The following is a 25,074-nucleotide window of genomic DNA, read 5'->3' as shown; positions in this document are numbered from 1 at the left end:
TCTGACTTTTGGCAGTTCAATTATTACACATTTCAGTGAAGAACTCCATGGGTTGAATTTGTCAGGGCCCTTTGAGCTTCATGTACCTTGATGCCATTTTCTCTTTCCACATCTGGGACATTTTCAGACTTTTCCTTTAAAACTCCTTCTGCCTCTTTCTCTTTGTTTTATTCTTCTGATAGTCACAAAATGCATAAATTGGTACACTGGACAGAGTCACATAAATACCACAGACTTTGTTCATTCTAACATTTTTTGTTCTTTTGTTCTTCTAAATGGACAATTTCAAGTTGGCTGTCTTGGAGTTTGTAGAGTCTTCTGCTTGATCAAACCTGCTATAGACATTACTTCATTTTTCATTTTGTCATTGCTTTGTTCAGTTCCAGAATTTATTTTTGGGTCTTTTAAAAAATAGATTGTATGATGTTGCTCTTTTATATGAATGGTTTTCATCAATAACATTGAGTTGTCCATGTGCTCTTATAGATTTGTCAGTGAGTTTCCTTACACGGTTATTTTCAGTTCTTTGTCAAGAAATTGAAAGATCTTAAGTTGTTTGCATTTGAATATTGGAACATTACTGTGTGTTTTTGATGATATTTTGCCTTTTGTTTTTCATGTTCCTTGTTGTCTTGCACTGTTGCCTATACATTTGGTAATCACTTCTTTCAGAGTTTGTGGACTGGTTTTTGGAAGAAGACTTTCACTTATTGGTGGGTATAGGAATGCTGGGGTGCAGTGGTTTCAAATTTGGTGGGGATGTAGTGGCATAGTCTCCATTCAGTTATTTCAGCTGCAGTCAGTATTAGCTAAGATTGTAGCGTTCCTCAGTTGCCAAGGCTGCATGTGCATTGCAAGGCATTTTCCATGGCAGGTAAGGGCTGCTGTCTTTCTTGGTGGCCAAGGGTGTGGCTGTTGAGGCTGACCTGATCTCTTTTGCTCCTAGGTAGAAAGCTTAGTTTAAGGGAGTCATTCTTAGAGCTAGGTCCAACTTGCAGACATGTCCCATTGACAGTGGCAGTGGTGCTGGCTATATGATGCCTATCAAGAGACCATGCAGTTAATATCTGGATTACAGTCATATGTGGAGAGCCTGTAACCCTGGGGTCCAGTGTGGTAGTGGTTCCAGTGCCCAGGGCACAGGCACCTCACTCTTTCTCCCAGCTTAAATATGGATATAAGGTACCAAATAGCTGGGAGCCAGAGTCCAAAGTAAGGATGTACACAATATTGTGCCTCTGGGGTCCACAGCATAGTTGATCCTGCTTTGTGATGTCTCTAATATACAGAGAGCAGGTGTGTATATTGGAACTTTCAATTTTAGGTGTTAAATCACTGAATTTTTCTGCCGTTACTCTCCTTAATGAGTTGTACTAAAATAATTAACTGTAAAATTTGTTTTCAAACAATACTTTATACTTTGTGTATCTGTGTGCATGAAAATTGTGGAAATCTTTACTTAATATAGAGTTGGTCTTCTGTATATAAAGTTAATTAAAAACGAATCTTAATGAAGAATGGGATGTGAGAGGGAGTAGGATGGGGTCGGGAGTAGGGGTGGGAGGGTGAGTATGGGGGCAAGAACCACCATATTTCTTTCATAATTTTTTTCATAATTTCTTTCATAATTTTTCTTAAAGTTTAATTTTTAAAATTTTTTCCCAAATCTTTTATTTAAGGAATACAAACTTCATGCATTTAATAAATACAACTTTAGGAATGTAGTGATTCTTCCCACCATACCCCCCTCCCATCTACACTCCTATCCTTCTTCCTCCTCCCTCTCCTATTCCCAGTCTTATTTTTTTACTAAGATCTACTTTGAATTATCTTTTTATACAGAAGATTAACTCTATACTAAATAAAGAGTTCAACAAATTGTATGAAAAAAAAAAAAGTGCTGTTCAAGGTCATTGCATCTTGAAGTTAATTTCACTTCTTTTCTTTTTTAAGCATTCTTATTTTTTTTTGAGAAACTTAATTAACTTTAAAGAAGACCCTAAGAATGATACATCTTTTGCAAGCAGTTAGACATAACTATAACATAAGATACATAAGAGTATCTTCCATTTAATACACTAAAATGAAGTAAATCTTTGAGAATAAGTTTTGATATTTTTTTAAAGAAAGCTTTTATTTAATGAATATTAATTTCATAGGTACAGCTTTAGGAATATAGTGGTTCTTGCCCCCATACTCACCCTCCCACCCCTACTCCCAACCCCATCCTGCTCCCATCTCACATCCCATTCTTCATTAAGATTCGTTTTTAATTAACTTTATATACAGAAGACCAACTCTATATTAAGTAAATATTTCCACAATTTTCATGCACACAGATACACAAAGTATAAAGTACTGTTTGAAAAGAAGTTTTACAGTTAATTCTCTTAGTACAACTCATTAAGGACAGAGGTCCTACGTGGGGAGTAAGCACATAGTGACTCCTGTTGTTGATGTAACAATTTACACTCTTATTAATGACATCAGTGATCACCTGAGACTCTTGATATGAGCTGCCAAGGCTATGGAAGCCTTTGAGTCCACAAACCCCATCAGTATTTAGACAGGGCCATAAGCAAAGTAGAAGTTCTCTCTTCCTGTAAGGGAAAAATACATCCTTCTTTGATGGCCCCTTCTTTCCCCTGGGATCTCACTCACCGAGATCCTTCATGTAGAACATTTTATGCCACAGTGTCTTGGCTTTCCATGCCTGAAATGCTTTCATGGGGTTTTTAGCCGTATGTGAATGCTGTAAGGGCTGATTCAGAGGTCAGGGTGCTGTTTAGGGCATTTGTCATTACATGAGTCTGCTGTGTGGACTGCTCCTGTGTTGGAACATTTTCTCCTTTTTAACTCTATCTGTTGTTATTACCAGACCCTTGGTCTTATTTATGTGATCCCTTTGACACTTAATCCTATCTATATGATCAGTTGCACACTTAATATGCTCACTTTAACATGTAAGATGGCATTAGTACCACCCAGCTGAATGGGATTTGGAGCCCCATGGCAAGTTTTTAGCTTTACCCCTGGGGTAAGTCCGTGGGAATGTGTGCTGAACTGTACAGCTCCTACCTCTCTTATTCCCACTCTTTATTTTTACTGGTATCTATTTTCAATTGTATTTAAACACTTATGAATAATTCTATGTTAAGTAAAGAGTTTGACCAGTGGTATTAGGTAGAAAAAGAAAATAATAAAAAAATAAGATAATAAACTGTTCTTTGACAGTCAAGACAAGGGCTGTTCAAGTCATTGCTTTCATAGTGTCAATTTCACTTCTACAGGTTTCCTTTTAGGTTCTGTGTTTGTCACAGATCAGGGAAAACATATGGTATTGGTCCCTTTGGAACTGGGTTTTTTAAAATGTTTTTTAGATTCATTCATTTTGTTGTAATTTCCCATAATGTTACATATCCCATAATTTCTTCATCCAGTCTTCTGTTGAGATTTAAGTTGAATCCATGTCTTAGTTATTGTGAATTGAGCTGCAACAAACATGGAGATACAGATAACTCTTTTATGTGCTGATTTTATTTCCCTTGGGTAAATTCTGAGGAGTAGGATGGCTGGGTCATATGGTAGGACTATACTCATATTTCTGAGTTATCTCCAAACTATCTTCCATAGTGGCTTTACCAATTTGCATTCCCACCAGCAGGGATTAAGGTACCTTTTTCTCCACAACCTCACCAGCATTTGTTGTTTGTTGATTTATGTATGAAAGCCATTCTAATAGGGTGAGGTGAAACCTCATTGTGGTTTTGTTTTGCATTTCCATGACAGCTAGTGATCCTGAGCTTTTTTCATGTGTCTGTTGGCCTTTTGGGTTTCCTCTTTTGAAAAATGTCTGTTTAAGTCCTTGGCCCATCTCTTAAAAGTGGGTTGTTTGTTTTGTTGTCGTGGAGTTTCTTGATGTCTTTGTAGATTCTGCTTGTTAATCTTTTATCAGTTGCATAATTTGCAAATAATTTCTTCCATTCTGTCAGTTGCCTCTTCACTTTCCTGTTTCTTTTGCAGTACAGAAACTTCTCAGTAATGTAATCCCATTTCTTAATTTTGACTTTGGCTGCCTGTGCCTCTGGGGTCTTTTCCAAGAAGTCTTTGCTTGTGCCAATATCTTGCAGGGATTCTCTGATGTTCTGTAATAATTTGATGGTGTTGGGTCGTGGGTTTAGATCTTTAATACAAATTGAGTGAATTTTTGTATATGATGTAAGGTAGAGGTCTTGATTTTTTTTTCCAATAAGTCTTTGCCTATGCCAATGTCTTGTAGGGTTTCCCCAAAGTTCTCTAATAATTTTATGGTATTGGGTAATAGATTTAGGTTACTCATCCATTTTGAGTGGATTTTTGTGTAAGGTGTAAGGTAGGGTCTTGTTTCATACTTCTGTATGCAGATATCAAGTTTTCTGAGCACCATTAGTTGAAGAGACTTTCCCTGCTCCAGGGATTGATATTAGCTCCTTTGCCAAAGATAAGTTGGTTGTAGAAGCTTGGATTGATTTTTGGTGTTTCTATTCTGTACCATTCATCTGTCCATCTGTTTTTGTAACAGTACCAGGCTGTTTTGATTATAGCTGCCCTGTAGTACATCTTGAAATCTTGTGTTGTGATGCCTCTGGCTTCATTTTTGTTGTATAAGATTGCTACTCTAACAAAAGTCTTCCATAAGTTCCAATATTTTCTTAATGGAGTCTTTTGGATCCCCTATATTTAGCTATATATAGAATAATATCATCTGCAAATAGGCACAGTTTGAGTTCCTCCTTCCCAATTTTTATCATTTTGATTTCTTTTTCTTTGTTTTCTTTCTTCCTTTCCTTCTTCATGGAAAGCATTTGAGTCTTTGACTTGTGCATTCACTAAGGGCTGTTTTTCACTTTAAGGTACTTATTTCACTAACTGTATTTTTGGAGTAAATATCCTTTATCAAGTTGAGGAAGTTGTCCATTCCTATATTTCTGAGGACTTTTGTCATCAATGGTTGTTGAATATTGTCATAAACTTTTATTGCACCTATTGATGTAACCATGAATTTTTCTTGTTTAGACTGTGGATGTGGTTAAACACATTGATTTATCTTGAACTATGGAAATAGCTTTTCATACCTTGAATATGTTTAAATTGGTAACAGTATACAGTTCATTTGACATATTATCAAGTATCATCTGTTAATGTCTTGTTAAGGATTTTTTTTTAACATCTGTAATTATGATGCGTACTTTATTTCTTACTGTCTTTAGTTTTGTTTTTGGAAATATGTATAGTTTTCTAACATGAATTGGTAAATTTTCCCTTCTTTTCTGTTTTCTGTAACAAATTATATAGAATTTGATGTTAATTCTTCTGTAAATGCTTGATAGAATATTCCAGGGAAATCACAGAGTTCTTTGGTGGTAGTTTTCATAATATTTCCTTAACAGTTCAACTGTTAAGTTTGTCTCATATTGAGGCTGTGTGGTAATTTGTACATTTCAAGGAATTGTTTCATGTTACCCAGGTTACCAGATGTGTATGTGTAGAACTGTTCATTGAATTCTCTTATTACTTTTGGTGTCTTCTGAATTTGTAGGCACACTCGTATTTTATTTTTGATACCAGTGAGGGGTGTGTGTGTGTGTGTGTGTGTGTTTGACAGAGCGAGCACCTTGCTAGAGCTTCTTCATGTATATTGAGTTTTCTAAAAAGCTCTTTCTTTGATTCATTGATTTTCTCTATTGTTTTTGCTGTTTTCATTTAATTGGTTTCCATTTTTTATTATTTCCTTTATGGATCTACTTTGCTCTTTTATTTTCTTGTGGTGAAAGCATGACTATTGATTTGAGATTTTCTCTTTTGTAATCTACATTTAACTTCATAAGTTTTACTCAGCTGATTTAGCTTTATCCCTCATATTTTGATTTGTGGTGTTTGACTTTTATTCATTTATATGTATTTTTAAGTTCCCTCTGAGACTTCTTCTTTGACCCAAGAAGTATGTAAAAGTGTGTTATGTAATTTCCAAGTAGTTGGAGACTTTCCCTTTGTATTTCATTTTTAGTTTGATTGCATATGGTCAGAGAATAAACTCTATGATTTAACTTCTTTTAAATTGTCAGCATTTATTTGATTGCCCAAGATATGGATTATCTTAGTATAAATTTGTTGGATTTGAAAAAAAATATGTATTTGCTGTTTAGTGGCATGTTCAATCAATATCTGATGATTTATTGCTAATTTCTATCGTTTTTGAGTTAGTGGTTTTGATTTTGCCAAAATATTTGCTGACTTATTGATTTATTCATCTTTTTAGTTCTGTCAGTTTTTTCTGCAAACATTTTAAATCTCCAAAGATTTTAGCATACACATTTAAGATCAGCAAAGTCTTTTATTGGACTGATTTTTTAAAAAAGATTTTTCTTTCATTCATTTGAAAGTCAGAGTTAGAAAGAGAAAGAAAGAGAGATCGATCGATCTTCCATTTACAGATGTACTCCCCAAATGGCCTCAATGGCTAGGCTGAAGCCAGAAGCCACGAACTTCTTCCAGGTCTCCCACATGGGTGCTGGGGCCCAAGCCCCTGGGCCATCTTCTGCTTCCCCAGGAGAATTAGCAAGGAACTGCATCAGAAGTGGAATAGCTGGGTCTTTAACTGGTGCCCAATTGGTATGCTGTCATTAAAGGTGGTGGCTTTACCCACTATAACACAATGCCAGCCCCTGCACTGATATTTTAATCACTAATATCAGCTATATATATAGTTTTATTTTTTGCTTTGAAGAATTCTCTTTATTCTAGTGTTAACAATAAGTATTCTCCTTTCTTTTGAATATGTGTTCATGAGAGATCTTTTTCTATCTTTTTATTTTAAACTTACCTATACTACTATATTTGAAATTAATTTCTTTTAGATACCATATTTTTAATGCAATCTTGTGATTTTTTTCATTTTATTTTAGATTATTTACTTTCTATGTAATTATTAATAAGTTAGCACTCAAATGTATATTTTTCTTCTTCATTTATTTCCTGTTTTCCTTCCTCATTTTATTTTTCCTATCTTCTGGTTTGCAATTTAATCAAGTTTTAGAATTTCATTTTGATTTATATATAATATTTCTGATTGTATCTGTTTTTTTGCTGTAAGAATTATACTGTATATATGTAGCTTTTGATAGTCTACCAATGTATACATATTACCATTTTAAGGGACATGTAGAAATCTTATTCTTCATGTCCCTTACCTTAACTTTCCAATTTATAACATGATTATCAAAAATATTTTTTCTAAATACATTTAGAACCACAAAAGATTTTTCTTATGCTTTTGCTTCAACCATCAAACATAATTTAGGAAACTGTAAGAAGAGAATGGATATTTTATGTACCCACATTTTTGCTCTTTTCTTTCACCTTTTGTGATGTTCCAGGATCTCTTCTTATCTTTTCTTCTTAGAAAACTTATTTAAGCCATTCTTTTATGATTAGTCTCTCGAGAACAAATTAGTTTCCCTTTACTTAAGGATGTCCTGATTTATGTCTCATTCCTGAGAAATGTTTCACTGGATATTGAATTTTGGTAATTCTTTTCTTTTAGTACATAAAAAATGTGTCTCTACTTTCTTGCTAACATGGTTTCAGTGAGAAACTTGATGGCATGTAAATAATTATTTCTTGCAAGTGTGGGAGACTTTTTTTTCTGCTAAAGGCCATTTGCATATTGATAACATTATTTGGAGGCCATACAAAATTATCGACTTAAAAATTATTCTGGTGTAGATGTATTGAATTTTGAGTCCCACCTGTGGCTGCCTTGGCAGGGCCAGATTGTATGATTTTGTGGGCTTTAGACCATCCGTGGGCCAGAGTTTCCCACACCTGCATAAAGGTAAGGCAGCGTTTTGCTGTTTTGGCTTTCAAGATTTTTTCTTTGCCCTTAGAGTTTATAAGTTTTGCTATTACATGCCTTGGTTTAGATTTATTTAGATGTATCCTATTTGGATTTGTTCAGCCTTTTGAACCTGTACATGTATGTCCTTTGCCATATCTGATAACTGAGGCACTGTTTTTCTTATATACTTATTTTCCTCTGCTTTCCTTTTTTTCTCCTCTCAGTCCTCAAGTGACATAATGTTAGATCCTTTACAAGTTCCGGAGCCAGTGCTCATTTCGTTCAAGTCTATTTTCTCTGTTGTTGTTCAGACTGGGTAACTTCAATTGTTCTCTCGTCCCTTTCACTGAGTCCTTTATCAGATCTTGATCCCACCTAATGAGTTATTTTGGGTTTTGTACTTTTCACTTATAAAATTTCCATTTGGCTTTTCTTTTTGCATCTATTTCTTTGTTGAGAATATCTATTTCTTTGCCAAGCTGTCCAGTTTATCTCTTGTATATGCATACCTACTGTTTGAAACATTGACATGATGGTTGCTGCTAAATTGTAGTTAAGTAATTCTATTATCTCTGTCATCTTGGCATCGACATCTGTTGATTGTTTTATTTTTAATTCATTTTAAAATATTCTAGGTTTGGGGTGTTAGGAATAATTTTTTTATCTGATCCTGTTTTCATTTTTATGTCATGGACTCGGCATCTTATTTAAATCTTCTTTTTAGGTGGCTATTATTCATGGATGGGCATGAGCATTCCTCTCTTCTGTTAGGCCTCAGTAATACCACTTTGCCCAGGAAGAGCAAGAATGTCTGCCTACTCTTCTCTATGTAGCTTCAGCTGATGCTGTAGGGAGGAAGGGAGCTTTCAAACTGCTGGGCAGTTGTGAAACTTCTGTCTCCACAAGTATCCTGTGATACTGCTCCAGTAGAGAACAGTGGCCTGGAGAGTGGAGAGTCGCCTTACAGTCCCGTGGGTATAAAAGGCTCCCCACTTGTCTGTCTCTGAAAATATCCTGGCAGCAGTTAGGGAGGCTTGAGAGCCTCGTTAATGCCTTGCAAGAACTGAGGACTCAGCTCCCTACTTGGGTTTGCTGGTGTGGGTGGTGATATATATATATATATATAGATAGATAGATAGATAGATAGATAGATATAGATATAGATATAGGTGTTTATATAGTTTTTCCTGTGCTGTTTGGCTGGAGTAGAGTGATTAATGTCTAAAACTGTTTTGCCTGACTAGGCTACCTTTCCCCTTTACTCTGTTCCTTTAACTAAAGAGAGGAGGCTTTTGCCTCTTTGTGTTTGCTGGTATTTCTAGGTTCCTAACTTTTCCTGCCCCATGATTGTGGTAGAGATATATATGAGGGAAAAAGAAAACCCAAGAAATTCCCTGGTGTGTTGTTTCTAGGGTCTCAAGGTCCTAGCCAGAATACCTTTCTCCCAAATCTTTATCTCTCAGAGTTCTCTTATGTTTGTTCTATATATAACATTCAGGGTTTTTTAGTTTTGTAGAAATAGAGAAAATGCTTGGATTCCATTTTCCTGGGAGTGGAACATGATCATGTTTTATTTACAGAGTGATTAGACATTGTTAGAGCCCCCTATTCTTTTTCTTTTTCTTTTTTTTTTTTTTTTGACAGGCAGAGTGGACAGTGAGAGAGAGAGAGAGAAAGGTCTTCCTTTGCCATTGGTTCACCTTCCAATGGCTGCCACAGCTGGCGCACCACACTGATCCGAAGGCAGGAGCCAGGTGCTCATCCTGGCCTCCCATGGGGTGCAGGGCCCAAGTACTTGGGCCATCCTCCACTGCACTCCCGGGCCACAGCAGAGAGCTGGCCTGGAAGAGGGGCAACCGGGACAGAATCCGGCGCCCCGACCAGGACTAGAACCCGCTGTGCTGGCGCTGCAGGCGAAATATTAGCGTATTGAGCCGTGGCGCCACCCAGAGCCCCCTATTCTTAATAGTATTTTACAAGATTGACTAGTGAAGGTTTTGCCCTAGAAGGAAGAAAGTAAGTACCTGGACTTTGTGTTATCCATGCCACAACATCCTGTTTGTTGTTCACAGTTCTTCCCATCAAGTACTGAATTAAAACTTTGTTTTAGGTAGTAAATTGTGAGGAGTTTTTATAGGAGAGAAAATTTATTTGCCGTACCTTCTACAGCTTTCATCAGTATATGTGAACTGTAGTAATTTGGATTGTAATGAGAGGATCCCAACTGGGATAGGTTCTGATGTCCATAAATTGATGCAGTGACTCATGATTGTTGTTACTAGAGGGTCAGTATCTGTGGAGATTCTTGTTTGCATCTATAAATGGATAGTTGTGTGCCCAGAATCTGTATTTACTATTGATCTAGCGATTATGTGTGAATTTTGTGGTTTTGTCACTGGGAATTGTCATTTACTCACTTTTTTGTGTGTGGGGGAGATAAATATGTAATTAGTACACAACTCAAAACATTTAGAAGCCCTCTGTAAATTTAAATCATTGTACTTATGAATGGGACATATGTTTTTGTTTTATCTAGAGTTATCACAGAATAATCCTAATTCTCTTAACAAATTTATTATTTTATAAGATCCTTAAGGAGAATATAAACCTGGAAGAAAGGGATGACCACAAAAATGTATTCAGTAGGATTATAGTGTTTTACTATCATAAACCTTATTTTAGTTTCCTATTTTTAAAAAATGTAAGAAAAGATATATAAATGCTTAAATAAAATCTCAGGCAATGAAAATGTCATTATGGTAACTTTACAGTGTTCACAGGAGACACTAAAAATGGTCTTTGGCTATTCAGTAACATTGATAAAGGCTTACCTATTCTTACAATGCCTTTGGTTAATTTTCATGTTATAATCAAAACTAAGTGTTTCAAAGGAGAATGAACTAGATATTATATATAAACAATGCTGAGATCAATAGTATTTAAAATAGTTGGGAAGTAAACTAAACATGAAATACACTTCTGCATCCACTTATTTGAAAATACCTGGAGGCCTTTCCTTATCCCTAAGGCATTCCTTATTTGCATAGCAAAGATAATATTATTTATATTTTCCTTTAATATTCAGATATAGTTATATTCAACCGATAAGAAATGTACCTAACTCTGAAAGCTAGTATCTAATTTTGCGATTAAGAACCAGTCAAGTGTAAAGTAAGTAACTTTGGAAAAATAGTGAACTTTTTTATAGTTTCACATTGAGGTCATGAGATAATCTGGTTTGTGATAGCACATGAGAGGCAGCAAATGAGCCCAAATGCCTGTCTTACCCTTGGGTTTAAATGAGTTTCTACAGACATTAACTTTGACTACTTTTGATAGTTTATGAAATCTTACTGAAGTATATCAGTGATTTCACCTACAAAATTACTCAGAATCTTAGATAAATTTTATTGTTTATATTTATAAGAATATATAAAATTCTTACAATTATATAATTTGAATTTTCATATCATTATGTAAACATGGATATTTATTATAACAGGTACCACGTTTTGTAATACCACTCCAACAAATTTAGAACATTTTCATTTTAATAGTTAAAATACAGAAGCAGTTTTATTTTATTATTTTCTTTTTTAAGATATTTATTTATTTATTTTGAAGGCAGAGTTGTGGAGAGGCAGAGGCAGAGGCAGAGAGAGAGAGAGAGGTGCTTCTTCTGCTAGTTCACTCCCCAGATTGCTGCTATGGCCAGAGCTGTGCTGATGAGAAGCCAGGAGACTCTTCTGGGTCTCCCACATGGATGCAGGGGCCCAAGGACTTGGACCATCTTCTACTGCTTTCCCAGGCCACTGCAGAGAGCTGGATTGGACGAGGAGCAGCCAGGACTTGAACCAGCACCCACATGGGGTGCCAGCACTGCAGGCCTTACCCACTATGCCACAGTGCTGGCCCCAGCAGTTTTATTTTAAAATGCAATATTTACCATAACTGTTGATTTCAAAATTTGACTTTATGTATAGTAAGTTCCTTACAAAAGTTAAAAGTAATATATGCAAGAAATATAAAAAAAAGAAATCAGATACTCTTGCACTTGTGAATGTGAATAGATGTCAGATATAATTTTGTTTTTAGAACTGTAAATTGTATTGGGTGAGAAGTTAAGTATTATTGCTATGATCATACCTACAGATGCTATTGCCATTTTTGATTGGCTTTTTTAGGGTTCAGTGCACCATTTCAGCAGAATTCCTACTACCATAGTTGGCAGTGTAAGATTAATCCATACAAATAAAACTAATACACAATAATCATACTTAAACCCCCTCAAAATAAGCATGACTGTATTCAAAATCTTGTAGAGGATTTCTTGTAGAAAGTTTGAAATGTCAAAATACCCATAATTAATTATTTTTTGAAGAATTGTAGGTTTGAATAAAATATTGTAAAAGCAAATCTGGTATTAAAGCGAAACATTCAATATATCTATTGAGTGTATTCTCTAGTTAAAAGTGACAATTTTATGAAAATTCTGGCCAAATAAATTATGTTTACATGGTCTTGGAATAATAGAATGTTCTAGCCAAATATTCCTTTACTGGTTATCCTTAAAGTAAACCATTATGAATGTTGACATTTTAGTGGAATTTTCTATTGAAACCTGTCTTCTGGTAAAAGTTCAACCATATTTACTGTTTGTGCTCCTAGGTGACATATGTACTCTTTAATTTTCCAAGGAGGATATCCAATATTTTTTTCCAGTGTTTAGTATGCCTAGGACATAAATTAAAGGGAAATGACATATGAGTTAACTTCTGGTACTTGTTTCACTGTTGTGTTAGAAACTGGAAGGCTATGAACTAAACATGATTTTAACCTTTAAAGGGGTTTCTTAAAAAGTAATAAATTCCTAACTATCATGCTGTCACACCATTGTTTCTAGAATACATTGCTATTTGCAATGGTAAATGGAACTGCCTTTTAATAATCATTTGGTTCAGATCTTCATATGAAAATTACTTTTAAATTTGTGCTGAATATTTTTATTCTTTCAGTTTACATTTCCTCTTTAATATCACTTGATTTTTTGGATTTGCTTCAGATGTGGATGATGTATATAATCAAATCTAAGGATTTCCCAGAGTAGTAACATTCTTTAGAGATTAAATGGGGGAGATCCAAAGCACCAAGTAATTTCTTTTCTATGCCTTTCTTGTTTCTCTATGCCAGAAAGGCTTTTCTTCCAGTTCTTTGCTTTTTGAAATACTTTACTTTTTTAGTACTCAGAATAGTTGGTACTTCTTTAAGCCTCTCAATTAAGGATAATTACTTTCATCTTGGACCCTGTTTATAATTTTTAACAAGATTTTCCACAGTCTTTCATGTGCATGTGCACATTGAGTAGACTATAAACTTCTTGAGACAAATCTCCATAAATAGTCTATAGTTGGCCATTCCTAATAGACAGAGTATATTTAGTACTTCTCTAGAGAGGTACCATCAGCTCATTTCTTTAGAAATTGGGTAGTTGTATTAATAGAATCTTCTACCAACAGAGTAGGATACGTAGGCATTAGAAAGTACTACAAGTGTATGGTATAATTAATTTTGGTTTTCTTGATTGGTGACATTTGTTAACTCTAAAGTTATCAATGTGCTGTTCAAAAATATTGATGTGGCCGGCGCCGTGGCTCAACAGTCTAATCCTCCACCTTGCGGCGCCTGCACACTGGGTTCTAGTCCCGGTTGGGGTGCCTGATTCTGTCCCGGTTGCCCCTCTTCCAGGCCAGCTCTTTGCTATGGCCCGGGTGTGCAGTGGAAGATGGCCCAAGTGATTGGGCCCTGCACCCGCATGGGAGACCAGGAAAAGCACCTGGCTCCTGCCATCAGATCAGCGCGGTGCGCCGGCCGCGGCGGCCATTGGAGGGTGAACCAATGGCAAAAGGAAGACCTTTCTCTCTGTCTCTCTCTCTCTCTCACTGTCCACTCTGCCTGTCCAAACCAAAAAAAAAAAAAAAAAAAAAAAAAAAAAAAAAAAAAAAACAAACTATTGAATGAATATCTGTTTGAGTTTGGATTAGAAATTCTTGCTGGACTACCTTGCCCTGTATGATTTAGTAGAAGATGTTCCCTTCTCTAATTCAGAGTTGCAGATGTTATTGATTTTTTTTCCCTTGTTGTTGTGGTTATGGCTTATAGCATTTAGCTGTCAATTATGGATATATTTGGGTTTTATTACCATTTTTAAGACACACAAGGTTGGGCTGGCGCCGCGGCTCAATAGACTAATCCTCCGCCTAGTGGTACTGGCACACCGGGTTCTAGTCCCGGTCGAGGAGCTGGATTCTTTCTGTCCTGGTTGCCCCTCTTCCAGTGCAGCTCTCTGCTATGGCCCAGGAGTGCAGTGGAGGATGGCCCAAGTGCTTGGGCCCTGCACCCCATGGGAGAAGCACCTGGCTCCTGCCTTCGGATCAGCGCGGTGCGCCGGTCGCGGCGGCCATTGGAGGGTGAACCAACGGCAAAGGAAGACCTTTCTCTCTCTCTCTCTCTCTCACTGTCCACTCTGCCCGTAAAAAAAAAAAAAAAGAAAGAAAGACACACAAGGTGCACATTAATTTCGATACTTTCTGAAATGTGTGAAAATATAATTTTATAGATGCTTAAAGATGTGTTACACATAGGAACACAGAAACACGGTCACCAATATGAAAGAAGGTAAAGGAAGGAAACTTCACGGCAAAAGATCACAGGAATCTCAAACCATATATTAGAAAATATCTTTGGGAAATGGCACGGCAAAGTTACTACTTATCAACAGTCACATTGAACGTTAATGGCCTGAACTGTCCAGTTAAAAGACACCGATTGGCTGATTGGGTTAAGGAACAAAACCCATCTTTTTGCTGCTTACAAGAAACACATCTTTCCAACAATGATGCATACAGACTGAAAGTGAAAGGCTGGAAAAAGATATACCATACCAACAGAAATGAAAAAAGAGCGGGCGTAACCATCTTAATATTGGACAACATAAACTTTACCACAAAAACTGTTAGGAGAGACAAAGAGGGGCACTATATAATGACTAAGGGATCCATTCAACAGGAAGATATAACAATTATCAATGTATATGCACCTAATTACAGGGCACCGGTTTATTTAAAAGACTTGTTAAGGGACTTAAAGGGAGACTTAGACCCCAATACAATAGTACTGGGGGACTTCAATACTCCACTCTCAGAGATAGATCAACAGGAAAGAAGATCAACAAGGAGACAGAAGATTTAAACAACACTATAGCCCAAATGGATCTAACAGATATCTACAGAACTTTTCATCCTACACATGAAGCATTTACATTCTTCTCAGCAGTACATGGAACCTTCTCTAGGATTGACCACATACTAGGCCACAAAGCAAGTCTCAGCAAATTCAAAAGAATTAGAATCCTACCATGCAGCTTGTCAGACCACAAAGGAATGAAGTTGGAAATTAGCAACTCAGGAATCCCTAGAGCATATGCAAACACATGGAGATTGAACAACAAATTCCTGAATGAACAATGGGTCATAGAAGAAATTAAAAGAGAAGTAAAAAATTTTCTGGAAGTAAATGAGGATAAAAGCACAACATACCACAACCTATGGGATACAACAAAAGCAGTGTTAAGAGGAAAGTTTATATCAATAGGTGCCTACATCAAGAAATTGGAAAGGCACCAAATAGATGAGCTTTCAAGTCATCTCAAGGATCTAGAAAATCTGTAGCAATCCAGACCCAAATCTAGTAGGAGAAGAAAAATAATTAAAATCAAAGAAGAAATCAACAGGATTGAATCCAAAAAACATTACAAAAAATCAGCCAAACGAGGAGCTGTTTTTTTGAAAAAATAAACAAAATTGACACCCCATTGGCCCAACTAACTAAAAAAAAGAAGAGAAAAGACCCAAATCAATAAAATCAGAGATGAAAAAGGAAACATAAACAACAGACACCACAGAAATAAAAATAATCATCAGAAATTACTACAAGGATTTGTTTGCCAGCAAACAGGGAAATCTATCAGAAATGGACAGATTCCTGGACACATACAACCTCCCTAAATTGAGCCAGGAAGACATAGAAAACCTAAACAGACCCATAACTGAGACAGAAATTGAAACAGTAATAAAGGCCCACCCAACAAAGAAAAGCCTAGGACCAGATGGATTCACTGCTGAATTCTACCAGACATTTAAAGAAGAACTAACTCCAATTCTTCTCAAACTATTCAAAGCAATCAAAAAAGAGGGAATCCTCCCAAATTCTTTCTATGAAGCCAGCATCACCTTAATTCCTAAGCCAGAAAAAGATGCAGCATTGAAAGACAATTACAGACCAATATTCCTGATGAACATAGATGCAAAAATACTCAATAATATTCTGGGCAATAGAATGCAACATCACATCAGAAAGATCATCCACCCAGACCAAGTGGGATTTATCCCTGGTATGCAGGGATGGTTCAATGTTCGTGAACCAATCAACGTGATACACCACATTAACAGACTGCAGAAGAAAAACCATATGATTCTCTCAATAGACGCAGAGAAAGCATTTGATAAAATACAACACCCTTTCATGATGAAAACTCTAAGCAAACTGGATATGGAAGGAACATTCCTCAACACAATCAAAGCAAGATATGAAAAACCCACGGCCAACATCCTATTAAATGGGGAAAAGTTGGAAGCATTTCCGCTGAGATCTGGTACCAGACAGGGATGCCCACTCTCACCAGTAATATTCTATATAGTTCTGGAAGTTTTAGCCAGAGCTATTAGGCAAGAAAAAGAAATTAAAGGGATACAAATTGGGAAGGAAGAACTCAAACTATCCCTCTTTGCAGATGATATGATTCTTTATTTAGGGGATCCAAAGAACTCTACTAAGAGACCAGTGGAACTCATAGAAGAGTTTGGCAAAATAGCAGGATATAAAATCAATGCACAAAAATCAACAGCCTTTGTATACACAGGCAATGCCACGGCTGAGGAAGAACTTCTAAAGTCAATCCCATTCACAATAGCTACAAAAACAATCAAATACCTTGGAGTAAACTTAACCAAGGACATTAAAGATCTCTACGATGAAAATTACAAATCTTTAAAGAAAGAAATAGAAGAGGATACCAAAAAATGGGAAAATCTTCCATGCTCATGGATTGGAAGAATCTTTATCATCAAAATGTCTATTCTCCCAAAAGCAATTTACAGATTCAATGCAATACCAATCAAGATACCGAAGACCTTCTTCTCAGATCTGGAAAAAATGATGCTGAAATTCATATGGAGACACAGGAGACCTCGAATAGCCAAAGCAATCTTGTACAACAAAAACAAAGCCGGATGCATCACAATACCAGATTTCAGGGCATACTACAGGGCAGTTGTTATGAAAACAGCATGGTACTGGTACAGAAACAGATGGATAGACCAATGGAACAGAATAGAAACACCAGAAATCAGTCCAAACATCTACAGCCAACTTACATTTGATCAAAGATCCAAAACCAATCCCTGGAATAAGGATAATCTATTCAATAAATGGTGCTGAGAAAATTGGATTTCCACGTGCAGAAGCATGAAGCAAGACCCCTACATTTCACCTTACAGAAAAATTCACTCAACATGGATTAAAGACTTAAATCTACGACCCAACACCATCAAATTATTAGAGAGCATTGGAGAAACCCTGCAAGATATAGGTACACTTCTTGGAAAAGACCCCAGGAGCACAGGCATTCAAAACCAAAATTAACATTTGGGATTGCATCAAATTAATAAGTTTCTGTACTTCAAAGAAACAGTCAGGAAAGTAAAGAGGCAACAGACAGAATGGGAACAAATATTTGCAAACTATGCAACAGATAAAGGGTTGATAACTAGAATCTACAAAGAAATCAAGAAAATCCACAACATCAAAACAAACAACCCACTTAAGAGATGGGCCAAGGACCCCAAGAGACATTTTTCCAAAGAGGAAATCCAAATGGCCAATAGACACATGAAAGAATGTTCAAGATCACTAGCAATCAGAGAAATGCAAATCAAAACCACAATGAGGTTTCACCTCACCCCAGTGAGAATGGCTCACATACAGAAATCTACCAACAATAGATGCTGAAGAGGATGTGGGGTAAAGGGACACTAACCCACTGTTAGTGGGAATGCAAACTGGTTAAGCCACTATGGAAGTCTGTCTGGAGATTCCTCAGAAACCTGAACATAACCGTACCATACAACCCAGCATCCCACTCCTTGGAATTTTCCAAAGGAAATTAATTTGGCAAACAAAAAAGCCATCTGCACATTAATGTTTATTGCAGCTCAATTCACAATAGCTAAGACCTGGAACCAACCCAAATGCCCATCAACAGTAGACTGGTTAAAGAAATTATGGGACATGTACTCTATAGAATACTATACAGCAGTAAAAAACAATGAAACCCGGTCATTTTCAACAAGATGTAGGAATCTGGAAAACATCATGCTGAGTGAATTAAGCCAGTCCCAAAGAGACAAATATCATTTGTTTTCCCTGATCGGTGACAACTAACTGAGCACCAAAGGGGAAACATGTTGAAGTGAAATGGACACTATAAGAAACAATGATCTGATCAGCTCTTGTCCTGACTGTTGATGTACAATGTAATACTTTATCCTTTTTAGTATTTGTTGTTGTTGTTGTTGTTCTAGTACTAGTTGTTGAACTCTGTAATTAACACACAATTGTTCTTAGGTGTTTAAATTTTAACTGAAAAGTGATCCCTGTTAAATATAAGAGTGGGAATAAGAGAGGGAGGAGATGTACAATTTGGGACATGCTCAATCAGACTTGACCCAAAGGGTGGAGTTAGAAACGTGCCAGAGGATTCCAATACAATCCCATCAAGGTGGCATGTACCAATGCCATCTCACTAGTCCAAGTGATCAATTTCAGTTCACAATCACTCTGATAGGTCTAACAGTCAAAGGGATCACACAAGCAAGACTAGTGTCTGCAAATACTAACTGATAGAACCAAAAAGGGAGAGAATGTTCCAACATGGGAAGTGGGAGACACAGCAGACTCATAGAATGGCAGATGTCCTAAATAGCACTCTGGCCTCAGAATCAGCCCTTAAGGCATTCGGATCTGGCTGAAGAGTCCATGAGAGTATTTTAGGCATGGAAAGCCAAGACACTCTGGAAAAAAAAAGTCCTAAATGAAAGATCTCTGCAAGTGAGATCCCAGTGGAAAAAACAGTGCCATCAAAGAAGGAGGTATCTTTCTCTGAAGGGAGGAGAGAACTTCCACTTTGACTATGACCCTGTTGGAATAAGATCAAATCGGGAACCCTAAAGGCTTCCATAGGCTTGGCAACTCATGACTAGAGCCTAGGGAGATTACTGACGCCATGAACAGGAGTGTCAAATTGTTAAATCAACAACAGGTGTCACTGTGTACTTTCGTCTCACGTGGGATCTGACCTTAATGTGTTGTCCAATGTGAAGTGATGCTATAACTAGTACTGAAACAGTATTTTTACACTTTGTGTTTCTGTGTGGGTGCAAAGTGATGAAATCTTTACTTAGTATATACTGAATCGATCTTCAGTATATAAAGATAATTGAAAATGAAAAAAAAAAAAACCCTGGTGTTAAATTGGAAATTGCATAGAAAATTAATCAATTTTTAAAAAATATCACGTAGGATCTCTGTCCTTAATGTGCTGTACATTTTGATTTAATGCTATAACTAGTACTCCAACAGTATTTTTTCACTTTGTGTTGCTATGTGGGGGCAAACTGTTGAAATCTTTACTTAATATATACTAAACTGATCTTCTGTATATAAAGAGAATTGAAAATGAATCTTGATGTGAATGGAAGGGGAGAGGGAGCGGGAAAGGGGAGGGTTGCGGGTGGGAGGGAAGTTATGCGGGGGGAAGCCATTGTAATCCATAAGCTGTACTTTGGAAGTTTATATTCATTAAATAAAAGTTAAAAAAAGAAAAATATAATTTTATTAAATGTGGATAGTTCTGATGGATTCTTTTTTACACATATATAATATAAATATTATATATATATATGTAAGAATCACCATGTTCCTAAAGTTGTAATTATGAAATGTATGACACTTTTAACTGAAGCTGTATAGTTCTGTGTACATTCCCATGGACTTATTTCTAATTGCACAGTTTAAAAATTTTCACGGGACGCCAAATCCCCATAAACAGGGCAGTGGTTGGGGATAAGTATTTTAAGTGTTAAAGTGATCATATGGATAGGATTAACTGTTAAAGTGATCATACAAATAGGAATTAGTGTTTGGTGATAATAATAGATAGATTAAAAAGGTGTGAACACTCCAACTTGGGAAGTAATCCATACAGCAGACTCATAGAAAGACAGTTGCTTATAGTAGCATTCTTACCTCAGAATCAGCCCTCAAGACTTTCTGGTCTGGCTAAGAAGCCCACAGGAGCATTTCAGGCATAGAAAGCCAAGACACTGTGGCAAAAAATAATGTCCTACATGAAGGACCTCTGTGAATGAGACCTCAATGGAAAGAAGTGGTCATCAAGGAAGGATGTACTTTTCTCTGAAGGGAGAAGAGAACTTCTACTTTGCTGTGTCCTTTTCTAAATGTTGATGGAGTTTGTGGATTCAAAAGGCTTCTATAGCCTAGGCAGCTCATGTCAAGAGCCTAGGATGATCACTGATGTCATACATAAGAGTGTTAATTTTTAAATTAACAACAGGATTCATTGAGCACTAACTTCCTACATAGTACCTCTGCGTTCAAAGAGCTGTATTTTGAGAGCTAATAGTAAAACTTGTTTTCAAAGATTTACTTCACTTTAGTGTACTAAGTGGAGGATATTCTTATGTGTCATAAGTTTTAGATAATTCCAATTGCCCAGCACTTGCCTGTTTCCTTAGGTGCTGCTTCAATTAATGATAAAACTTGTTCTCAAAAAAGAAGTATAATATCACAAAAATTAAAAAAAAAAACAAGAAAAGAAGTAGAAGGAAAGGTGAGAGGGAGGGAGGAAGGGAGGGAGGGAGGGAGGGACGATGGTGTGGAAAGTGTCATTATGTTCTTAAAACTATGTGTATGAGATACATGACATTTGTTCCATTGATATCAATTAAAAAAAAAAAAAGAAATGGAGCAGCCAAGACTCAAAGTGGTGCTCATACGGAATGCTGGTGTTGCCGGTGGCAGTTTAGCCCACTGTGCCACAATGCCAGGCCCATATTGTTTAGTTCTTGATGCACTACTTTATCTTTTCCAATTGCATGACTTCTGAACCCTGTTATACCTATATATCAGAAAAATTGTGTCATACAGTGTAAAGATTGCAGATATGAAACTGTAAACATGCTTGAATTTTGGCCTTGTTATTTACTAAATTTAATTTTGTTGTAAGTAACTTAACTTCTAATTTTCCACTATGCCAAAGCAATAACTGTTATATACTTTTTGTGTTATTAATAGGAGCTACTTTGAATATGTTAAATTGTTTTATAAGTTATCAGACACTCTGAGTTCAATTAGCTGCTAGTATTCCTCCTATCTACTTCATATCATAACAATTTTAGTCAATGCTAATATTCTCATGTCTTTAAAGATAAGAAAGAGAGTCAGAGGAGAGTTTCAAAATTTTTTCATGTGAAGTAGAACTAGTGAAGACTTTAAAAACTGTTTTAAAGAATTTATTTATTTGATAGGCATAGTTCACAGAGAAAGACTGAGGAAGAGATACAGAGCGAGCGAGAGCAAGTGAGAGAGCGATGTAGAGTGAGATCTTCTGTCTGCTGGTTCACTGCCCAAATGGCTAAAACCACTGGAGCTGCTTTGATCTGAAGCCAGGAGCCAGAAATTTCTTCCAGGTCTCCTACCTGCAGGATTAAAAACTAGGGCCATTTTCCGCTGCTCTCTGAGGCACATTAGCAGGGAGCTGGATTGGAAGTGAAAGATCTAGGACTCAAACCTGTGTCCATATAGGATGTTGGCATCATATGTAGCAGCTTTATCTGCTATTCCACAATTCTAGCCCCTTAGTGAAAACTTTTGTAATAGCTGGCAAAAGTTTCCCCCAGTAGTTTGTGTGTGTATGTGTGTGTGTGTGTGTGTGTTTGCAAATAGGAAATTTTTTGTTTTTATTCTGTAAAAAAGGATTCACATTTATGTATCTTGATAATATACCAATAGCATTTTCGTTATATCCCCTTTTTTTGAAAATTTTACTTTTCAATACCTGATTAGTATTCTACTTTATAAATTTAACATAATTTTTAAAATGTTATTTTATGCTTTGAAAGTTATTTTCCAATTTTATAGTGTTAGAAATATTGGTATGATGAATTTAAAACATAAACCTTAGAAATCTTGGGTCATGTTGGAGCTTTAAAATAACTTTTTTTCCTCTAAAGATATATTTATTTATTTGAAAGGCAGAGTTATGGAGCAGTGGGTGGTGGGGAGACAGAGAGAGATCTTTTGTCAGGTGGTTCACTCCAAAAATGGCTGCAGTGGCCAGAGCCTGGGCTAGTCTGAAGCCAGGAGCCAGGAGCTTCCTCCAGGTCTCCCACATTTGTGCAGGTGCTCAAGCACCTGGGCCGTGTGCTGTTTTCCAAGGTGCATTAGGAGGTAGCTGGAATGGGAAGTGGAGCAGCTGGGAGTCCAACTAGCACCCTGCATCACAGACAATGGCTTATTCACTACGCCATAGTGCTGGCCCCTAAAATAACTTTCATAGTACATAGTTAGCTGTAGTTTATAAGAATGCTAATTTCATGACATCTTCTCTAGCTTTCAGTGGTTTTTGTTCTGAGATATTTTAGGTATGGAAAAATATATAAAGAACAACTTAATAGATACTCACATGCTTTCTGTTTTTGCTTAAGAATATTATATGTATTATATATATATTATATAATGTGTATATATATATGGTAGTTTTCATTCACATTGTTTTATTGTCCATATTTTATCTGTCCAAGCCTTTATATATGAAGAACACAAAAAATACCTTATTCAACAAAGTGTAATGTCAGCTTTAAATAAACACCTTGGTACATTTTTTAAAATGAATGTCTCAGTAATGTTTGTCAGAGGGGAAAAGGTATGGAGAAAATTATCACATGTTTAGATTTATTATTTGTGTTTATATGCAAAATCCTGAAGGTTACTCCAGTTCTATCTTAGGAAACATATTATGAAAAATGTTGATATTAAAGCAAAGATAATTAATTTTTAAAACTATAACTGTTATACTTAAAATTAAAAAGTCTGTAGATTCTAGAATAGCCCACAGATCATTTGTCTTTGCATTCTTTTTGAATGACTTTGATTCGTGAGAATTACTCAAGGTCCAGATTGTCAGTTGTTTAGCAAATAATTTAGCTGTGTTTTGAATAATTTCTGTTTCTATAGTTTTGAGTTTGACATTTTCTTTTTTTTTTTTTTTAATTTTTTTTTTTTTTTATTTTTGACAGGCAGAGTGGACAGTGAGAGAGAGACAGAGAGAAAGGTCCTCCTTTTGCCGTTGGTTCACCCTCCAATGGCCGCCGCGGTAGCGCGCTGTGGCCGGCGCAGCGCGCTGTTCCGATGGCAGGAGCCAGGTGCTTATCCTGGTCTCCCATGGGGTGCAGAGCCCAAGCACTTGGGCCATCCTCCACTGCACTCCCTGGCCACAGCAGAGAGCTGGCCTGGAAGAGGGGCAACCGGGACAGGACCAGTGCCCCGACCGGGACTAGAACCCGGTGTGCCGGCGCCGCAAGGCGGAGGATTAGCCTGTTGAGCCACGGCGCCGGCCGAGTTTGACATTTTCTACTGCACTATTTAACCTGCCATTAATCATATCTAATGTGTTTTTCATTCACATGCTATTTTTTCACATTTAGTAGTTCCATTTGTTTTATTTAAACTTTAGTTTCTCTTCATTATGTTAATACTTTTATTTAAATTCTCAAACATATCTTTATTATTTATAATAGCTCTTTCAAGGTCCTTGAATCCTCTGATTCCATTATCTGAAACATTTTTTCACCAAAGTATGGATCATGTTTATATTTCTTTGCATGCTTGATAATTTTGGATCGCATGCTGGACATCATGCACTTGAACTTGTTGATTTTTATTGTATTGCTTTAAAGGGTGTTACAATTTGTTCTTGCTTGTGCGTAGACTACCTGTGTATCAGTTTGATCTTTTGATGCTTAGTTTTAAGCCTCGTTAGGGTACATCTAGGGAAATATTTTTTCTGTCTAGGATGCATTTAATTCCATTACTAACACATGGCCCTTTCAGAGACTCAGGCCCTGGGTACTGTGAATTCTTTCCAGTGCAACTAATGGAAACATGAACTCTTTGCAGCATTCTGTGACCTCTAGGAACTGTTCAGTCTACTGTTTTATAATAGCTCCCTCTTTTGCCTTTTCTACTTTTCTCTCAGGCACAGAATGATGAATACTTGAACAAAGAGAAGCTCTTTGGAGATCTTTGCAGCTCTGTCCTGATGCTTCATACTCTAGGACTTGGCCCTACAAGTTCTAGCTGCGATGATTCACTGAATTTGTATGTGTCTACTCAACTTGATGAGAACCCAAGTTCTGTTTGGTTATTCTCTTTGTTCATTGTGGGTTGGAAACAACTCTGTGAAGCAGCAGAGGCAATCATACAGTTGACTTACTTGATTCATTTCCTTTCTTCAGGGATTATAGTCCTATTTTACCTGTTACCTTAGTGTCTGAAAATGTTTTATATATTTTGTAGTTTTTAAGTTAGGGCAGCAGGGTGAATCTGGTCTCTGTTATTCCTTTATGGCATTAAGTGAAAGTTTACTCAGCATTATATGCTAAGAAATGATCCAGAATTTTCAGATAATTTGTTTTTTATTTATTTGAAAGAGAGTGAGAGAGAGCAAGAGCGTGCGCGCGAGAGAAATCTCCCATATACTGGTTCACTCTGCAAATGCCTGCAACAGCCCTGGCTGGGTCAGTCTGAGGCCAGGGAGTCAGAAACTCAATCCAGGTCTGCCACGTGGGTGGCAGGTACCCAAGTACTTGAACCATCACCTGCTGCCTCCCAAGGTACATATTAGCAAGAAGCTGGAATCGGAATTGGGAACGGAACTAGGACTTGAACCCAGGTACTCCAGTATAGGATGAAGGCAACCCCAGTGGCATCTTAACTGCTGTACC

At 36.6% G+C, this 25,074-nt stretch overlaps 1 protein-coding gene across 10 annotated transcripts in view; it reads left to right on the top strand.

The window, feature by feature from the left end:
* The window catches only part of LOC133771829 (endophilin-A1), a 717,118-nt gene that overhangs the window by 51,537 nt on the left and 640,507 nt on the right, over positions 1-25,074 (top strand). The window contains exon 3 of one of the 10 annotated variants that reach the window (XM_062208167.1): positions 24,327-24,448. The exons of the other annotated variants lie outside the window; for them this stretch is intronic. Coding sequence (XP_062064151.1) covers positions 24,327-24,448 — 122 coding nt within the window. The remainder of the gene's footprint in view (positions 1-24,326; positions 24,449-25,074) is intronic. 10 annotated transcript variants of the gene reach the window in all.

This window comes from Lepus europaeus, chromosome 12 (genome assembly GCF_033115175.1).
Source record: "Lepus europaeus isolate LE1 chromosome 12, mLepTim1.pri, whole genome shotgun sequence".
NCBI lineage: Eukaryota > Metazoa > Chordata > Mammalia > Lagomorpha > Leporidae > Lepus > Lepus europaeus.
This window is presented reverse-complemented; position numbering and strand designations above follow the sequence as displayed.